General features: G+C 44.1%; 1 protein-coding gene across 3 annotated transcripts in view; it reads right to left on the bottom strand.

Moving 5' to 3' along the window:
- Positions 1–20,993, bottom strand: part of NUSAP1 (nucleolar and spindle associated protein 1) — a 35,671-nt gene that overhangs the window by 14,147 nt on the left and 531 nt on the right. The window contains exons 2-5 of one of the 3 annotated variants that reach the window (XM_059181203.1): positions 14,626–14,694; positions 8,253–8,426; positions 7,410–7,563; positions 3,055–3,156 (exon numbers count right to left, since the gene is read on the bottom strand). In XM_059181203.1, the coding sequence (XP_059037186.1) occupies positions 3,055–3,156; positions 7,410–7,563; positions 8,253–8,426; positions 14,626–14,694 (499 nt within the window). The remainder of the gene's footprint in view (positions 1–3,054; positions 3,157–7,409; positions 7,564–8,252; positions 8,427–14,625; positions 14,695–20,993) is intronic. The other 2 variants (XM_059181204.1, XM_059181205.1) reach the window with 2 other exon arrangements.

Genomic DNA, 20,993 nt, shown 5'->3' with positions numbered 1-20,993 from the left:
AATTGAAGGTTTCTCACAACCCTCTCAAGAGCCAGCTTTCTAACCATACTGGCTCACTTCATGTCACTGTATTACCTTTTGGTAATTACTGCATAATTTTCAACTTTTTCATTATTGTTAAGTATTTGCTCTGGTGATCTGTGATCAGCGATCTTTGATTTTTATTATTGTAATTGTTTGGGAGCACCACAAGCAGTGCCCTGATAAGACCACAAACTTAAATGTTGTGTGTTCATCTGCTCCCACGGTGGCCTTGAGGTTTTCAGGTGAAATAGCCTCATTGCTGATACAGAGAAAGGCTGAGTGGCCTGGGTTAGAAGACCAAACCAGCCACAGCGTTCCCTTATACCAAATCCTAATCCAGAGCAAGTCCCTAATGCCTTTCCATTCTGTGAAGGCTAAGGAAGTTGGGGAAACTTCAGAAGAAAGACTGGAAGCTAGCAGAGGTCAGATTGTGAGGTTCATGTCTCTCCCAGGACACAGAAGTACAAAGTAAAGCAGCAAATGCTGATGTAGGAGCTGCAGCATATGAGCCAGGAGAGCTAGAGCAGTAATGGAGGCAGCAGCTGTATAAACACTAGAGTTTCAATGTAGCTGAGACAGCCTTCTATTTCCAGATGACCTCTAGAACTTTCACAGCTACAGAGAAGTCAATGTCTGGCTTCAAAGGACAGGCTGACTCTTGAGAGGGGCTAATGCAGCTGGTGACTTGAAGTTGAAGCCAATGCTCATTTACCGTCTGACAATCCTAGTGCCCTTAAGAATTATATAATGCACCTACTCTACCTGTGCTCTAGAAATCAAATAACAAAGCTTAGAATGCACATGTTTACAACATAATTTACTGAATATTTAAAGCCCAATGTTGAGATCTACTGCTCAGAAAACATTACTTTCAAAATATGGCTGCTGGGGCGCCTGGGTGGCTCAGTGGGTTAAGCCTCTGCCTTCGGCTCAGGTCATGATCTCAGGGTCCTGGGATCGAGTCCCGCATCGGGCTCTCTGCTCAGCGGGGACCCTGCTTCCTCCTCTCTCTCTCTCTGCCTGCCTCTCCGACTACTTGTGATTTCTCTCTGTCAAATAAATAAATAAAATCTTAAAAAAAAAAAAAAAAATATGGCTGCTCATTGACAATGCACCTGGTGACCCCAGGGCTCAGTGGGAGATGTAGGAAATTAATGTTGTTTTTATGCTAACACAGCATCCGTTCTGCAGCCATGAATCAAGGAGTCATTTAGACTTTCAAGTCCTATTTGAGAAATAGACTTTGTAAGCTATAGCTGCCATGGACAGTAATTCCTTTAATGGGCCTGGGCAAAAGTGAAAACCTGCTGGAAATGGTGTGCCGTTCTAGATGCCATTAAGAATATTTGTGATTCGGGGAACCTGGGTGGCTCAGTGGGTTAAGGCCTCTGCCTTCAGCTCAGGTCATGATCCCAGGGTCCTGGAATCAAACCCCGCATCGGGCTGTCTGCTCCGCGGAGAGCCTGCTTCCTCCTCTCTCTCTCTCTCTGCCTGCCTCTCTGCCTACTTGTGATCTCTGTCTGTCAAATAAATAAATAAAATCTTTAAGAAAAAAAAAAAAAGAATATTTGTGATTCATGTCAAGAAATCAAGGGGCGCCTAGGTGGCTCAGTCAATTAAGCCTCTGCCTTCGGCTTGGGTCGTGATCTCAGATCCTGGGATGGAGCCCCACATTGGGCTCTCTGCTCAGCAGGGAGTCTGCTTCCCCCTCTCTCTCTCTGCCTACTTGTGATCTCTGCCTGTCAAATAAATAAATAAAATCTTAAAAAAAAAAAAAAAGAGAGAAAAGGAAAGAAAAGAAACCAAAATATCAGCACAAATAGAAGTTTGGAAGGAGCTGGGCGCCTGGGTGGCTCAGTGGGTTAAGCCGCTGCCTTCAGTTCGGGTCATGATCTCAGGGACCTGGGATCAAGTCCTGCATCGGGCTCTCTGCTCAGCAGGGAGCCTGCTTCTCTCTCTCTCTCTGCCTGCCTCTCTGTCTACTGTGATCTCTCTCTGTCAAATAAATAAATAAAATCTTTAAAAAGAAGTTTGGAAGGAGCTGATTCTAGCCCTCAAGGATGACTTTGAGGAGCTCAAGACTTCAGTGGAGGAAGTAACTACAGATGTGGTGGGAAGAGCGAGAGAATTAGAATGAGAAGTGGAGCCTAAAGATGTGACTAACTTGGTGCCATCTCATGATACAATTCATGGATGAGGAGTTGCCTCTTACAGATGGGCAAAGACAGTGGTTTCTTGCGATGGAATCTATTCCTGGTGAAGACACTGTGAAGACTGTTGAAATGACAACAAAAGGTTTGGAATAATCTAGAATATTTAGAATAAACTCAGTTGATAAAGCGGCAGCAGGGTTTGAGAAGATGGACTCCAGTTTTGGATGAAGTTCTACTGGGAGTAAAATGTTATCAACAGTACTGCACTCTATAGAGAAATCATTTGTTAAAGGAAGTCAGTGGTTGGGGCAAACTTCACTGTGGCCTTGTTCTTAGAAACTGCTGTAGCCACCCCGACCTTCAGCAACCACTATCCATCTCCCTCATTCAGAGCCATTCACACTGAGGCAAGACCCTTGGTCAGCAAAAAGATGACCACTTTGCTGCAAGTTCACATGATGGCTAGCATTCTTTAGCAATGAATTATTTAATTAAACATTTGCACTGTTCTTTGAGACGTAACACTTATCACACACTTAACAAACTATAGTACAGCATCTACAGAACTTTTCCATCCCAAGGACACAAACCCGTTGGATTCACTTTACTGCAGTGATGGCTTTAGGTGGGGATCTGGAACTGGAGGGCCACTTCATCGACCTGACAAAATAGGTAGTATATGCACTCCCACTGGAAAGTGAGGCAGTGGGCTTACCGAGGCTAAGAGGCCCCTGGTCTCAGAGCTAGAAAACGAGAGAAGATGGAATGCACGCCCAATTCCAGCATTCAGGCCTTCAGCTGTTCCTGCACACTGTGTATTCGGTGTTATCCCAAAGGTGCCAACTATTACTTTATTTCTGTGTGTGGTAAAACTTACTTGGAGTTGTGCTTATAGTTCTTTTGCTTTTTCCAGGTTTGGAAAACCCATCTGTGTAGAGAGACTTCTTTCCTTCTGAAGGTACCTTCGAATCTTCATTACCTAAATCGAAAGAAACAGAACTAATCAAAGATTTTGAAACAAGTTCTTCCTATTAAGAAATGTCTAGAAGCTGGGGGCATCTGGCTGGCTCAGTCAGAGTGTACGAGTCTTGATCTCAGGGTTGTAATTTCAACTCCCATGCTGGGTGTAGAGATCACTAAAATAAATAAAGCTTAAAAGAAAAAAAAAAGGTCTCGGGATGCCTGGGTGGCTCAGTGGGTTAAAGCCTCTGCTATTGGCTCGGGTCATGGTCCGAGGGTCCTGGGACCGAGCCCCACATGGGGCTCTCTGCTCAGCAGGGAGCCTGCTTCCTCCTCTCTGCCTGCCTCTCTGCCTACTTGTGATCTCTGTCAAAAGGAAAAAAAAAAAAAAAGGTCTAGAAGTTAACATGGCACTTTCATGTGATGGGGTATGCTAAGATGGTGGGGAAAATGAGCACAAAGAAGTAGTTGTAGCATCACTACAATTTTAGCTCATACACTTCAAGTAGGAAGAAATTTTATGCTTCCTTGTATAGAAGTTATGTAAATAGATCAGAAATTTAATGGGCGTCGGGGTGGCTCAGTGGGTTAAGCATCTGCATTCAACTCTAGTTATGATCCCAGGGTCCTGGGATTGAGGCTTGTTTGGCCTCCCTGCTCAGTCCTGAGTCTGCTTCTCCTTCTGCTCATGCTCTCTCTCAATTAATTAATTAATTAATTAATAATTTAAGAAAACTTTTTCAAAACTTTTGCTATGAACAGATTATTGTAACTCGAACAGTAAAAATCCCACAATCCTGGGATGGCTGGCTGGTTCAGTTGGTAGAGCGTGTGACTCTTGATCTTAGGGTTGTAAGTTCAATCACCAAATTAGTCAAATAGGCATAGAGATTTCTTAAAAATCAAATCTTAAAAACACCCACACACATCTACACACAATCCCACCAGCCTAAGAAACATCCTTACCCATGAGCATTTCGGCCTATTTCCTTAGGTCCTCCTCTTCCCTACTAGTTTTTATTCTTTAAATCCTGTTGAAATCAGGGTGTATGTATTGGCCATTTTCCCTTCACTTATAACCACATTCTGTTATCTTTTCCAACTTGAAGCAATCTACTTAAAAATATCCAAATGGATTTTCAATAACTACTACGTATAATCACGTCCCTCAGACAGGAGGTTTCCCAGTGCGTCCATAAGACATCAAAGAGTGCCGGGGTAGGGCAGGAGGGCCTGCAGAGGCTTTTGCTTGGAGCTGGCCTCTAAAACCAGAAAGGTAATGTTCCATGCATAACAGGATATTTATGGAGTCAGAGTCACTCCTCGCCAGATGGGGAAAAAAATGGGAAAAAAAAAAAGGCACTTCACAAAGGGGCAACTTCTTAAGGTCCTCACAAGCCACCACCTGTGCCTTCTGGGAGCAGTGACTGAGGATTACTCTGTGGGATCCTGCTGCACGTCCAGCATCTAAATCTAACCCTCAGCATTTACTAGACAAACCAAGGCCAAGGACCCAACAAAACTGGCTTGTATTAAAAAATGTAAACATCCAAAATTTTAAAAAATCCTCAAAGATTTGAAGATGTTCCAGATTAAAGTAGACTAAAGAGATACGACACTGAATTCCCAGAACCAAGATTTTCCTTTGCTTTAATGGGCATGACTAGAATAACTCATGAAACCTAAATGACATCATCTCTAGAACAGAGTAGCAATTCTTGCACTTCTAGTCTCAGGATCATGTTAGACTTTTAGAGATTATGAAGGACTCCCCCTATTTTTGTTTACATTCTATCAGTATGTGCCAGTAGATATTACAGTTAAAAACATTAAAAAATTTGATACACTAAAAAATGTACTTGTTATAGGTTAACAAAAACATTTATGAAAAATGGCTAATGGGGCGCCTGGGTGGCTCAGTGGGTTAAGCCTCTGCCTTTGGCTCAGGTCATGGTCCCAGGGTCCTGGGATCGAGCCCCACATCAGGCTCTCTGCTCAGCAGGGAGCCTGCTTCCTCCCCTCTCTCTCTCTCTCTGCCTACTTGTGATCTCTGTCTGTCAAATAAATAAATAATCTTTAAAAAAAAGAAAAATGGCTAAAATTTCTAAGATAAAAATAGTGAGAAGATGGTATATTTTCACCATTTACCAAATGTCTGACTTAAAGACAGCTGGATTCTCTTATCTGCTTTTGCATACACTTTATTATGATGTATTTTTTTGTTTGAAGTACATGAAAACAAATCTTGCCACAAACAGGTGTTTGAAAGGGGAGAGTATTGTAATATTAAGCCTTTTCAGAGAACAGTGAATAGTCTTTTCTGATACAATGCTAAGTACCACTTGACAAACAGTAGTTTCTCCCCCCAACCCAAAGATTTTATTTATTTATTTGACAGAGAGAGATCATAAGCAGGTAGAGAGCAGGACCCCAGGATCATGACCTGAGCCGAAGGCAGAATCTCAACCCACTGAGCTACCCAGGCGCCCAAAACAGTAGTTTCTTAAAGGTTAGTTGCATGCGTGGAATATGAACCCCTTCCAATGGGCTTTTTGTCCTCCATACACTTGTACAAGAAAATCCTGTGTTTGTTTTATTTTAAGCTCTAAGCCCAACGTGGGGCTTGAACTCACAATCCTGAGGATCAAGAGCTGCATGTTCTACCAACTTAGCCAGCCAGGCAGGTGCCCCTAAAGCCTAAAGGAACACTTTTCTGCATCTGACTCTCAGGGAACAAAATGTAGACAATACCTATATGGATGCATATGTGTATAGAAATATAAATAGAGAAGGACCAAAGGAAATGCTGCAAAATGTTAACATTTTGGAGATCAAGAACATAGCAACACTTGGTACTGTTCTGAAATTATGTCAAAATAAAAAGTAAAAAAAAAAAAAAAAAAAAGCTCTTACCAGAAACTGTGATCCTATTTTTGTTCTCCCTATAGCATGTGTTTCATTAGGGGAACTTAATGTGTTCCCCCGTTTCTCCATGCTCTTGAAACCAGGTCCTGCAGCTAAGTTTCCCTGACAAAACAATGGGTTGGATGCTGGTAATTCCACCCCTACTTCTGACTCTTGGTCACATTTATTTATATCTTGCTCTACATCATGATTTTAAACTGGGCTTAGGAGGCATATGCATCTTAATTCCCCAGGATGTTGATTAAAAAATTGCAGGCTTGGGGAGCCTGGGTGGCTCAGTGGGTTAGGCTCAGCCTCTGCCTTCAGCTCAGGTCATGATCCCAGGATTCTGGGATCGAGTCCCGCATCGGGCTCTCTGCTCAGCAGGGAGCCTGCTTCTCCCTCTCTCTCTCTGCCTGCCTCTGTGCCTATTGTGATCTCTGTCAAATAAATAAATAAATAAAATCTTAAAAAAAAAAAAAAAAAAAACAATTGCAGGCTCCCAGTCTCAGTCAGAATCAGCAGCTCTACCTCCAGGAACTGTCGACATTTAGTAAGACAGTCCAAATTCTGGGGAAGGAAGAATGGGTCAGCATTAAAAATTCTGCACATCACTGCATGGGGGCCATGGGAGTGGGTCGCTTTCTCTCTCCCCCTCCATCAGGCCCTGCCCGGGGGCGCAGACAGGGCTGCTGGGGGGAAGCAAACATGAGACACCACGCAGTGGGCAGGTTTCCTGGGCAAGAAACTCATGAAACCCCCAGTCCTGTTGGGTCTGGGGGATCTCAAGGTTTCTGGTCTCCTTGAAACAAACTTTTAGTTGACACAGTTTGGGGAAGAGATTTTTAGAAGGTTAAAAAACTAAGGAAAGTATACATTTACCAAAATAAAAGCACCCCCCCACCCCACCCACTAAAGGGATATTCTGCAGCTCCCCTTCAGGAGTCATGGGGGAGCAGACACGCACGCCTCTCTGTGCACTGGTGTCTGGAGCAGGCCTGAAGGAGCTGGTGGGGAGGAGGAGAACCCACATTTTATCTGCATAGATAGCAACTTGCCTAAACTTTCCAGCTACCACTATTACCCTGGTTTTTCCACAACAGTACTGAAGAGGACCTGATGGTCAACTGTATTTAGTTTTCACTTCGGCTATCACTGTAGAACACTTAGTTTTACAGCATGGTGTTCTGGTTTGAATTGTGTTCTTCAGAACGGTGTATACAAGTCTTAACCTTTAGCGACCCCGACAGGACCTGAGGACAAAGCATCTGGTTTGAGGTACTTTGTTAGGGCAGTCCTAGGAAATGAATGCACAGGGATACCCCTGGAATCCCAGGCTTTCGTTTTGGTTTTCCTTATTTGGCATACCATTTCTTCTTTTTCCCGAGGAAACGGCATTCTCCTCTCCTTGGCTCTCATCTGGTGGTGAAGACACTTCTGCAACTGTTCTGAGATCCTGGTGTTCCTGCTTCTCTTGATTCTGGAATTCAGTGTGATCACTTACTTTTATCTCTGAATGATCCTGCCACAAATATTAGAAGGGAAGAAAGGATTTACATGATGAAAAGTCACCATTGCCTTCCAAAGATCGGCACCCACATTGGAAAGGGGCTAAAGGAAGAAAAGTAGGAGAGAATTCGATTTCTGAGTGGCAGAGCTGGGAAGAGGACCTACTAGGGCCTACTGAAAAGCTTAAATAGCTCTTCTAGGGGGTAAATGGATAGTCTAATGGCTGGGGGACTATATGGGGCTAGAAAATAAAAATTAGGACTATATCCTATAAAGTTACATTTGAATGAGAGGATAAAAAGTAAAATCAGTGTCTTCTCCAAGTAACTGAGGGAAGGCTCTGGCTAATCCCAGGACCATTCTGCTAAATGACCAACAGAAGAGTGATCCCTAGGTCTGAGGCCAGTTGGGAAAAAAAAAAAAAAAATCCTACTAATGTTGGTTTCTCTTTCCTTCTTACCAGCCCTCACTTAGGGGAGTACTTCCCTCACTTTCCTATTTCCTTAACCCATACTGAATTTGTGCTTACTCCTCAGTGAGTACTTCCCACGTGCTGGCACCCAGGGTGTGACGACCATCTAGACTTGGGTCTGTGCTTTCACGGAGCTCACAGCACAGAGTTTACAACCGTTTGGTATAATAAGGACATTCAAATTCAATTTTGGCACAGGTGGTGGTCAGAATTTGCACATGTCCATTCACCTGGGTGTCAGGGTTCCTGAGGACTGTCCTGCACCTTCTCCTGGTTTTGGTGCCATGACCACGCGGCTCCCTCTCAGTTTGTTCCTGGCCATGGCTCTGAAGCTCAGCCTCCTCACAGGATGATGCAGAGGTCTGACTTCCATCGTGGAAAGAAAGACATTCATCTGTCACGTCCTATTTTTAGAGTTACAGTGTTCAGGAAGAATCAGAATTTAAACTGAATAGAAAACATTTTCAAAAGGTAATTTTAAAATACTCTTGTACTAAAGTATAGGCCAGGACATGAATTTGAGAGCCTTTGGAAAGAAACAATCAGGGATGCCTGGGTGGCTCAGTAGGTTAGGCGTCTGCCTTTGGCTGAGGTCATGATCCCAGGGTCCTGAGATCGAGTCCTGTGTTGGGCCTGCTTCTCCTTCTTCCTGCTGCTCTCCCCGCTTGTGCTCTTTCTCTCTGACAAATAAAGTTTTTTTTTTTTTAAAGATTTTTTATTTATTTGTCAGAGAGAGAGCGAGAGCGAGCACAGGCAGACAGAGTGGCAGGCAGAGTCAGAGGGAGAAGCAGGCTCCCTGCGGAGCCCGATGTGGGACTCGATCCCAGGACGCTGGGATCATGACCTGAGCCGAAGGCAGCTGCTTAACCAACTGAGCCACCCAGGCGTCCCTAAAGTTTTTTTTTTAAGAATTTATTTATCTGACAGAGAGAGACGCAGTGAGAGAGGGAACACAAGCAGGGGGAATGGGAGAGGGAGAAGTAGGCTGCCTGCTGAGCAGGGAGCCCAATGCAGGACTCGATCTCAGGATCCTGGGATCATGACCCGAGTCAAAGGCAAATGCTTAACGACTGAGCCACCCAGGTGCCCCCAAAAATAAAATCTTAAAAAGAAAAAACGATCACACTTAATAACCCCAGCTTAAAAACTAGGCTAGGAAAGAATTCAAAGTTTTCTTAATGTGAGTAAGTAAGCAAATTAGCATTAATTTTCTTTTGAATATACACAAAGCAGAGTACTAGGCAGTATGTTCCAATAATTACAGCTAATATCACAACTTCATTGGCATATTTATACGGGTTATCTTACTTATTCCTCAAAGCCTATATAATATGCACTAACATTATCCCCAGTTCACAGAGAGGCAAGTTGAGGCTTAGAGAGTCTAAAGTAACTTGTCCAAGGCCAGAATAAGAGAGGAAGGTAAGAGTGACACCAGTACTAACAGAAACTAAAAGAGCTCCATTATTAGAACAGAGTGGTACAAGGCTCAGATTATCCCCAATAGACTTGCTTATGTAAGAACACATTGTTTGATAATAGTTGCACTTTATAATAATGGGGGGGAAGACTAGATTCATGATTCAACACATGATGCAGAGAAAATTAACTCTGCTTATCTTTTTGGTAGGAAGAGGGAAATGAAACTTGATTGTTTTTTCACACACAAATGCAATCTTGATGGGTCAAAGGTTTTTGGTTTTTTTTTAAGATTTTATTTATTCACTTCAGATACAGAAAGATCATGAGCAGGAGGAGAGGCAGAGGCAGAGGGAGAAGCAGGCTCCTTGCTAAGCAGGGAGCCCAATGTGGGGCTTGATCCCAGGAACCAGAGATCATGACTTGGGCCAAAGGCAGATGCTTAACCAAGTGACTGAGCCACCTTGACACCCCTGGGTAAAAGAATTAAATGTAAAAATGAAACTATGGGGGCACCTGGGTGGCTCAGTGGGTTAAGCCTCTGCCTTCGGCTCAGGTCATGATCTCAGAGTCCTGGGATCGAGCCCCGCATTGGGCTCTCTGCTCAGTGGGGAGCCTGCTTCCTCCTCTCTCTCTGCCTGCCTCTCTGCCTGCTTGTGATCTCTGTCAAATAAATAAATAAAATATTAAAAAAAAAATGAAACTATGGAAGCACTAGGGAAAAAAGTAAGTGAGTAATGATCATGAGTATGAGGAAGGCCTGTCTTCAGCACATTCTCTTACCTACACAGTATAAAGGAGAGGTTTGAATTGCTTCTGGTGTTTTTGTTTTTACACTAAATTCTAATCAGGAGCTGATCTGAAATACACCTGTGGCTCAAAAAAAATAAAGACGTACTGAAGAGATTCTAATGGAAAGCAGTTGCTTCTCCACCCCAGCCCTCCCATTTCTAGGGCTTCCTTTGCTTTAGGTGGTCACTTACAGATCACATGGGTTTTGCTGGGGTTGGGGGGTGCCTATGCATTTGTGGCTGCAGCAGCTGTTTTCAGTGCCTATCATGGGCTACAGTTTAGCTCACTGGTCCCACGCTCCTCTCCCATCTTCCTCCCAAGAGCAATGTACCCTGTCACTCTATTACTTTTGCTCCCTAAGGGACTCTGAAACCTTTACATCTTGTCCCACACCTACTACACAAAGCCTCCTGTAAAATCTAAGTACAGAATCCTTATACTTTCCTTCACCTCTTGTCCTCCTTTTTTGCTCAATGTCATCTATTCTCTAACTTGTTAACATTTATAGCTTGTTATATAACCTTAATTGAATCATCTGTGCCGTGTCTGTGTAGTTTGATTCTAGCTGATAAATCATTTAGTTCTTGAAAGGCTTTTTCTTAGAGCTTTTTGTTTGTTTTCTGGGTCATCTGGGTCTCCTTTAGGGTCCTCTTTTTATTTATCTTCAGCTCTCTCCCACTGCAGCCTTCCCCTCAAATGTCTGGTGACTGTTGGCTGTCTATCCTATTTCAAAAAAACAAGGCAGACTTCATCAGAGGCTTGAATGTGTGGCAGGGCCTTATCTGGCAGGACCTGATCCACTAGGGTCCTTACTTGAGGAGGAGGCTGTTATGCAAGGGAGCCACTGAATGCCAGAAGACAGAAGCCGGAGCTTGATGCCATCAAATTTCCTCGCAGAGAAGCCTTCCAATATTCTACCTGGTCCTCCTGGTGCTCTGCGTGTGGCAGTGGTGGGTAGAGTGCTTTGTATCCTATTTTTACTCCACTGCACCCTGCCTGGACCCCACCCTCTGAGAGCTGACTGAGCCGGCCTGGAGAATGAGGAGTTCTACCTACCACTATTTGTAAAAATCTCCTCAAATGACTCACCCATATATCCTGTAATAAGAGCCACAATATAAAATAAATGTGGAAGTCCAAGAATAATGAGGCTCAGAGAGCAGAACAGCAGATTTTATTTTATTTTTTTTTTTTTTTTTTTTTTTTTTTTTTAAAGATTTTATTTATTTATTTGACAGAGAGAAATCACAAGTACACTGAGAGGCAGGCAGAGAGAGAGAGAAGGAAGCAGGCTCCCTGCTGAGCAGAGAGCCCGATGCGGGACTCGATCCCAGGACCCTGAGATCATGACCTGAGCCGAAGGCAGCGGCTTTACCCACTGAGCCACCCAGGCGCCCCAGAACAGCAGATTTTAAACAGAGGCAAAATATTGCAGAAGTGACACAGTTGCAAGAGATGCAAGGTCTAGGATAAAGAATGGCAAGGAAAGGTACAGGAACTAAGGAACGAGAAGAGCGTGGTACAGCACACCGAGCTGCACCTGTGAGTTCATTGCAAGTGACAGGTGAAAACATCAGTTCAAAGGTGGGGATACAGGAAAGGAGAAAGATGCTATCTGGATCCTGCTTCCCAATTCCCTGGAGAGGCATGGTGAAGAAAAAGAAGCTGCTTCCACTATACTAGCAACACCCTCAGGCTACTCGTACCGTTGGACTACAGGGACACTTTTAAAGTGCTTATTTAGCCCTCCTGCAGGGACTCCCTATTAGAAGAGGGCAGGACAGGTCCAGAACTGTCCTGTTTAGATGTCTGTTAGCACAGTCCTGAACATCGCTAGTTTTAATCCCATGCACCTTAAACACAGGCTAGTCTGGGAGGCGGACAGTGATCAGGGAGGTGTTCATTCCCAATGCACCGTGATGCACCTGTAACAGACTTGCCTAACTCCAAGACTGACAGAGGACCCCTGGTACAGACAAGGCAGTCCTTGGAACACAGCCAGACGAACCCACATACCAAGCTGCTCCAACTCCTACAGTTAAGGCCGACCCGAAATGCAAGAATAAGACTTTGGTAAGGTGTGATGTCCCACTCACTCAGATAGGACCAAAACCTGTGCATTCCCTATGGGAGGATTTGGCGGGGTCTGGAAGTTTAAACATCTGTCATTGGTAGCATCAGTGATCTCTTTGCTGTGCACTTGGGCTGTGTTGACTCCCCCTGCAGCTTTAGAAAAACCAACTCTTTTTTGTATCAGGTCTTCCCATCTAAGCTCACTACTGAGGGGCACTTGGGTGGCTCAGTTGTTTGAGTGGCCGGCTCTTGAATTCAGCTCAGGTCACAATCTCGGGGCCCTGGGACTGAGTGCTGCTTATTGGGGAATCTGCTTAAGGATTCTCTTTCCCGATCTCTAACTCACCCCCTGCACACGCTTATGTACACGTTTCTCCCTAAAAATAAGTAAGCCTTTAAGCTCACTTTTTTTTTTTTTTTTAAAGATTTTATTTGAGAGAGAGACAGCATGAGCAAGAGAGCACAAGCCAGGGGTGGGGAGTACAGAAGGAGAGGGAGAAGCAGACTCCCCACTGAAAGGGAAGGCTGATGTGGGGCTCGACTGCAGGACTGTGGGATCATGATCTCAGCTGAAGGCAGACGCTTAACTGGCTGAGCCACCCAGGCGCCCTAAGCTTACTATTTAGATCCAACACTTAGGAGTTCTTTATCTAACTGAATTTGGACTATCATCATGCTTTCGTGAAATTTTTTCAAAATGGAATGGCCCCTGAGATGTTAAATTTGAAATATGATAGATAGGGGATGATTTTACTCTATTAACTACTAATTAAGTATTAATTACTCTATTAACTACCACCCAAACTGAAATCTTGATTTCCAATGGCACTAATCACCTTTTTTTTTTTTTTTTTAATTCATTTGAGAGAGATACAGAGACAGAGAGAGCACAAGCAGGGGGAGAGGCAGAAGCAGGCTCCTGCTGAGCAGTGAAACTGACATGAGGCTTGATCCTAGGACCTGCAGATCATGACCTGAACTGAAGACAGACGTTTAACCATCTGAGCCACCCCGGCGCTCCTTAATCATGTGTTCGTTCTTTTCTTTCTTTCTTTCTTTTTTTTTTTTAAAGATTTATTTATTTGACAAATGGATATCACAATAGGCAGAGAGGCAGGCAGAGAAAGAGAGGAGGAAGCAGGCTCCCTGCTGAGCAGAGAGCCCGACACCGGGCTCAATCCCAGGACCCCGGGATCATGACCTGAGCCCGAAGGCAGAGGCTTTAACCCACTGAGTCACCCAGGCACCTCTTAATCATGTATTCTTAATCATTAAGAGAGTTAAATATAAAAAGAGAGATGGAGATTTAGTTGATGTAAAATCTTAAAGCTAGAATTCAAAATTGATCCTCTTTTGTTGTCTATTTTAAGTTAATTAAACCTGGAATCACAAGAATTTTGCTGTACATTTTTAATTTTTACTTATGTTTATTTTTTAAGTAGGCTCCACACTCAGCATGAAGCCCAGTGCAGGGCTTGGAACATGACCCTGGGATGAAGACCTGAGCTGAGATCAAGAGCTGGATGCTCAACTGTCTAGCCATCCAGGCACCCCAAAAGAATTTTGAGTATTAGCAGTTTTAAATGTTTATAACTTGGAATATAAAGATGATAAAGACAGGGGGAGGTAGTAGCTAGATTCTCAATTCATATTTACATTTATCTCCATTTCCAGATAGATAATGAATGCTCTTCAAAGCACAGGGCCTTAAGGCCTTTCTGGATTTTCCTCTCTTTCAAGTTTAGAATCCTCACCCTAATGCAGCATCTGTGGACTAGGTCAGGCCCTGTCAAAACCTGAGGCAGCCATGACAGCCCCCTCCCACCACTCTGGTTTCCGGAGTACCACAAACCACTCTCACAGGCCCTACTTCATTTCGTTTTTGTAACATTCAATTCAGTAGAGCAAGTACTGTCTCCATTGTAAAGAATAGGAAACTAAGAATAAAGGCATTTCAGTTTTCCAAGATCACATAAAAAGAAATGACAGAACTGCTACTTAACGTGGATTTTTTGGGCTTCAAATCCTGTTCCTTCCTTGCTCATACCAAGCTAGCTCTTGTAAGGTTTGGCAACTAGTAATTCATAACCTTTGCATTTTTATGAGAACATCTTATTCAGCAGGTTACTCACTACTAGGCAGGTTTTTTTTTTTTTTTTTTTTTAAATAGCAAGTAGTTATTATCAAAGGATTTATTATTACTTAAAATGATCTCTTTGGGGATAAATAGCATGTCATCATTGGTTGTGTTTACTGCTATTAATTAAATATGATTGTCTTAGTATTTAATAGGTGGTAAAAAATATATATATTACTTACCTGATTCTCATTTTCTTTTTTTGCCTCATGTTTAAGGTGGGCTTTCAAGGCTTTTAACAACTTGTCTGCCTGCAGGAGAGTTCAAGACTTTATCAGTAGGGACAAAAAACAAGTAAGCAAAAAAGATAGATTATTAACTTTCCCGTTTTTGAGGATTATTATTCTCCTGTTCTAGTATTCCTCAAATGTCCTCTGGGCAGGCTCCGCAGAAGAATGGGGAAGTTAGACAGGTTAAGAGGCAATGACAACAGATACCCTGGGCTAAGCGCCAACATAAGGATACCCAGGCTGTTGTGCAGGAGACAGCTGGGCTCGGCCAAGGTCTAGACAGCCGGGATAGACTTGAGCAGGTAACTGGACACACCAGTTCTAAGATGAAGACATGATGTTTGCAGCTGCTGAGGTCTGAAGGATAAACGGGGCAGAGGTGGCCACAGGGAAGGGGTACATTGCCTGGGAAGGAAAGAAGGAGGGTAGAGTTTGGGGAACTCAAGTTCAGTGTGGCTGGAGCATGAAGCTGCTCAGGGAAGGGGAGGGAAGACACTGGAGAAAGTGGGCAGGGGCCGATCCTGCCAGACCTTGTAAGCCTGTTAAGCATAGGAGCTTTACCCGCAAAGGGCAGCATTGGAAGAGTCTAGTAATGCCAGATAGTGACCAGTTCTGCATTACTCAGAATGATCACTCCAGCAGGACCACGTGCAGGATGCACTGGATGACAGAAAGGCAGAAGCCAGCAAAACAGCTGAGAAGCCAGGAGAGGAAACCAGGAAGGACTATGGCCTGAGCTAGAGCAGGACTAAGGCAATAGGGACAGATTCAAAACCTTTTTAGGAAGTAAAGTTAGTATGAAGACAGGGGTTGAGGAACAGTGAAACCGTATTACACCCAGCTCCTGGCTTGGGCAGCTGATGTAACATGGTGGGGATCTCTCAGACCAGAATTTCAAACACAGGCAGGCTTGAGGGGGGGGTTGTGGTGGGAGGATGATTCCAGGTCCCTCGGGGAAGGGACTCCTAGTTTCTCTTTTCACCCTGAGAAACCCTTCCTTCCTGAGAAATACTAATCTGATTGATAAGTTTCTTGGGCTTTTGAAAGGTCAAGCGTATTGGTTGGCTTGTTTTTTCCTATTCTTCCACTCAGGAAGCTGAGAACCAGATATTTCCTTCTCAGTGTGGGCCCAGCCACCACCAGGTGTCCAGGAGAGAAAGGCAGGGATCCGGATTTGGTTTGGGGCGTTAGGGGACAAAAGAGGCTGTGCTTAGGGTGTGAAGCCCATCCCCCAGCCGGTTTACCAGTATGCCCTGTGTCAAGGTCTCAGGCACCACACCAGCTAGTAATAAAGTGGTTTTTATTTTCTACTGCTGTTGCTCCTTGAATGTCTCTTGGGGCGTTCTCTGTGAAGGGGGTCATTGGTAGGGCAGAATTCAGGCACTCTTGGTTCTTCAATCATTTTTTTCATCAACCACTTCACTGAGGTATGATCGACCTACAAACAGCTACAGACATCTAATATACACAATGGCATGTGTTTGGTGATAAATATATACCTGTGATACCATTACCACTGTCATAATCTTCTCTGTCACCAACAGTTTCCTACCACCCACTCTGCGTTTTGTCTTGTTTTGTTTGTTTGGTTTTAAGAACCCTTCATGTAAGACGACAGCACATTTTTAAGTAGGCACCATATAGGGGCGCCTGGGTGGCTCAGTGGGTTAAGCCGCTGCCTTCAGCTTGGGTCATGATCTCAGGGTCCTGGGATTGAGTCCCGCATCGGGCTCTCTGCTCAGCAGGGAGCCTGCTTCCCGTGCTCTCTCTGCCTGCCTCTCTGTCTACTTGTGATCTCTCTCAAATAAATAAATAAAATCTTTTTAAAAATTAAGAAAAATAAGTAGACCATACAGTCATGTTAATCATAGGCTCTATATTGTACAGGTTTCCAGACTTAAAATACCACAAAAACCTCATCAGACATGTGACAATGATGAAAGGTGCCCATGGCAGAACCAGGTGAGAGCATTTATCAGGTTCAGTGCTCTGGGTGAGGCTCATGAGGGCCAAGCAGGAAGTACAGGTGTTAGGATCAGCAGGTCAACAAGCACTGATCACACTGCACACGGTTCCAGGCACAGGAGAGACAGTGATGAGCCAAAAACACAAGGTCTCCACTCTCTAGGAACCTCCCATGGTGGGCTTGTCTATTAATGAAGCTCAAAAAATGATAGGATATCAGGGGCTACCAGAAAATTAACCTGGGGACTGGAGGACCCCGACCCTGAGTTAGGAGGGTCAGGAAAGGCCTCTCAGAGGTGGTGACTTTTCAATGGAGATGTGAACAAGAAGAAGAAGCAGGCCAAGATATGGGAAAGAGCATTCCAAGTAGAGGGTGCACAAGGCCTGAGGTGGGCTGGTGAATTATAAGGATAGAAGGAAGCCAGTGTCGTGGAGAATGGTGATGGACGCTGCTTCGGGCTCCCTGCTCAGTGGGGAGTCTGATTCTCCCTCTCCCTCTGCCTCTCTCCCCTGTTCATGCTCTGTCTCAAATTAAAACAAAAAACAAAAAAACCGGGGCGCCTGGGTGGCTCAGTGGGTTAAGCCTCTGCCTTTGGCTCAGGTCATGATCCCACGGTCCTGGGATCGAACCCCGAATCGGGCTCTCTGCTCAGTGGGGAGCCTGCTTACCCTCCTCTCTCTCTCTCTGCCTGCCTCTCTGCCTACTTGTGATCTCTCTGTCAAATAAATAAATAAAATCTTTAAAAAAAAAAAAAAAACTTAAAAAAAAATGTCAAGTCCATAGGAAAGTTGAAATAGTATAATAAACAATTTTATCCTCCCCACCTAGACTCAGCAATCATTAACAGTCTCATAGTAGTTCTATAGTAACGTATTTCTTGCCAACTTATTTGAAAATAAGTTCCAGCCAACATCATACTTTCCCACTAAATACATCAGCCTCATCTCCCAAAAACAAGGATTTTTCTTACATAACCTCTAATAAGTTATCATACCTAGGAAATATATTAATTTCCTAAAATCCTCCGATATGTATCCCTCAAATTTCCTCAACTGCCTCAATTTTTAGTTGTGTTTTTTTTTTTTTTTAATTCCCCTTCAAATCAGGATCAAACCCAGTTTCTCACATTACATTTGTAGGAGTCTGGATTTTATTTTAGGTGTGAGGCAAGTCAATGGCGGAGGTGGGTGGCACTGAGCAGAAATAGTGGCGTGTTCAACGTTTCAAATATTGCCTTGATTACAAGAGAATAACTACCCGGAGGCAAGAAGAGGCAGGAGAGCCGCAGACAGGCTGTGGCCTAGGTCTGCAGCACTGGTGATGGTAAGCAGAGGTCAGATTTCAGGAGTGAAAAGTGGTCAAAGTGGTTTAAGCAAATAAGGAAGATTCAAACCTGCCAAATAGCAGGGTTGGACAGAGATGTATCACAAGCTTTGGAAGATGCAGAGCCTTGTGGCCTTGGTAAGAGCTGTTTCAGTGGAAAAGAACAGAGATATCGAGCAGAAGATGAAGGACAAGTTGTCAGGAGAGGTTTTTGTTTTTAAGATGGGGACTTTTTAAAAGATTTTATTTATTTATTTGACAAATACAGATCATAAGTAGGCAGAGAGGCAGGCAGAGAGAGGAGGGGGCAGGCTCCCTGCTGAGCAGAGAGCCTGATGTGGGGCTCGATGCCAGGACCCTGGAATCATGACCCGAGCCGAAGGCAGAGGCTTTAACCCACTGAGCCACCCAGGCACCCCTAAGATGGGGACTATTAAGACTTGATAGCATCGTTTAGGGAATTGAGCCAGCTGAGCAGGAGAAATTGATGTAGGGGAGGAGCTAAGTGCAGGTACGCAAGCCCTGGAGGCGGCAACAAGGATCCCTGGCACAAATGGCTAGGCTGCCCTCAGAAGAACAGAAAGTACAATGGGACAGCTGGGGGATGGCCTGAGGGTTTGATGGTAGAAAGATGAGGAAACTCTCCGCTAACTCCATCTATTTTTCCAATGACCTATAAGGAAAAGTCATCAAGTGAGGGAAGGGAGCCAATGTGAGAAGACAGCACTTAATTGTTCTCAAAAATGGGAAAGTTAATGACTACCAAAGAAGCATATGGGATCAAATGCTCATTTTATGATTTATGGTCATAATTATAAGTTTAAATAGAAATTCAGTCAACAAGCTTAGATGATTTTCTCCAGGCAGGATCAGCTGGTTGGGTACAGAAAAGGGGGGGGGCACATAAATGTAACACTATTATTATACCCAACAAAATGAACAATACCGGGACGCCTGGGTGGCTCAGTTGGTTAAGCAGCTGCCTTCAACTCGGGTCATGATCCCAGCGTCCTGGGATCGAGTGCCGCATCGGGGTCCTTGCTCCGCGGGGAGCCTGCTTCTCCCTCTGACTCTGCCTTCCACTCTATCTGCCTGTGCTCACTCTCGCTCGCTCTCTCTCTCTGACAAATAAATAAATAAATCTTTAAAAAAAAAATGAACAATACTTTTATTTATTTAAGATTTTATTTATTTGACAGAGAAAAGGTCACAAGCAGGGGCGAGTAGCAGAGGGAGAGGGAGAAGCACACTCCCTGATGAGCAGGAAGCCCACAATACCTTCACTTAATAACTAGTTCAAGTTTAATTTTCTTCAATTGTCTCAAAGCCATCTTTCTACAGCCGCTTATAATAAAGCCTTACATGGTCACATTTTTCTGGAAAATCGGTACCTCTCAAAAAGTCTTTATTGCCCACTGTGTGTCAGATACTGTGTGCTAGGTAGGTAATGGGGTCTGTAGTGACCAGAAATACTTCATTCACTATTCCACTCTGAAAACAAGGGATAAATTGGCTAACCCAGATCAGGTTCCTCAAGAGAACGAACGACAGGTGGGGCTTTTAGAAAAAGATCTCTGGGGCGCCTGGGTGGCTCAGTGGGTTAAGCCGCTGCCTTCGGCTCAGGTCATGATCTCAGGATCCTGGGATCGAGTCCCGCATCGGGCTCTCTGCTCAGCAGGGAGCCTGCTTCCTCCTCTCTCTCTCTCTGCCTGCCTCTCTGCCTACTTGTGATCTCTCTCTGTCAAATAAATAAAATAAATAAAAAAGAAAAAGATCTCTGTTGCAGTGACTCTTCAGAGACCCAAATGGTTGTAGGGCCTTAATGTTTATTTATTTATTTGATAGAGAGAGATCACAAGTAGGCAGAGAGGCAGGCAGAGAGAGAGGGAGAGGCAGGCTCCCTCCTGATCAGGAAGCCCGATGCGGGGCTTGATCCCAGGACACGAGATCATGACTTGAGCCCAAGGCTTAACCCACGGAGCCACCCAGTTGCTCCATGCAGGGCCTTAATGTTACCAAGAGCTCTGAATACAGGAAGCCTCCACTGTAACTCTCTTGCCACTATTTGGAGCATTATTCTAGTACTGCCAACAAGTGATTGAAAGTAACTATTTAGCATCTCCCATATACTGCACTTAGTGTTGTAAAGACCTTCCAAGGAGTGTGGCTGAGACTTTTTTCAAGGAATTTAACATGTAGTGGAAAGGACAATGTAATACACAAATAACCACAGTGTAAGGTGAAAGCCTGCAAACGCTCAAAGAAAGTACCTGACATTGGGGCGCCTGGGTGGCTCAGTGGATTAAGCCACTGCCTTTGGCTCAGGTCATAATCTCAGGGTCCTGGGATCGAGCCCCACATCGGGCTCTTTGCTCAGCAGGGAGCCTGCTTCTCTCTCTCTCTGCCTGACTCTCTGCCTACTTGTGATCTCCCTCTCTGTCAAATAAATAAATAAAATCTTAAAAAAAGAAATAAAAGAAAGTACCTGACATTAAACAGCTTTAAAGGCACACAGGATCCTGGGATTACTAGGGTGGACCTGTGGCCAAGGGACTGAATTCAGTGATAACTTCTGTTGGACTCTGAAGAGCAGTTGGAAATTATTAATGCAAATAAAGACGACAGAGAAAGAGGGGAATCTGAGGCCAAAGGACCAAAGTTAGCAAACAGAACATTACCGCAACGGTAATCACAAAAGAATGATCGTTCTAGGTCAGGCCTGAGTTATAAAAATCTATCCACAAGGTGGTCCTCTTAAAGTCATCCTTTCTTCCAGATCCTCCAGTAAAGTATTAAGAGATTTGGGGCTCATTTACAGTTCACAGGATTGTGACTGTTTCGAATTTCCCAGAAGCCAAAGCAATTACTTCTGCGACTGCCTAACGACCTGAATTAGACAGAGCATCCCTGAGTTTTCAGGGCGTGCATTTCCTAAATTAATTCCAGAGTACTTCCAATAACACCAAACCGAACAAATCCTTTTGAAATCAAGGCCTATGTGAACCCTCAGAAAAATCAGCCTCAAAATAAG

The sequence above is a fragment of the Mustela lutreola genome, chromosome 7, assembly GCF_030435805.1.
Source record: "Mustela lutreola isolate mMusLut2 chromosome 7, mMusLut2.pri, whole genome shotgun sequence".
NCBI classification, from domain to species: Eukaryota; Metazoa; Chordata; class Mammalia; order Carnivora; family Mustelidae; genus Mustela; species Mustela lutreola.
Note: the sequence above shows the minus strand (reverse complement) of the source record. Positions and strands in the feature narration are given on the sequence as shown.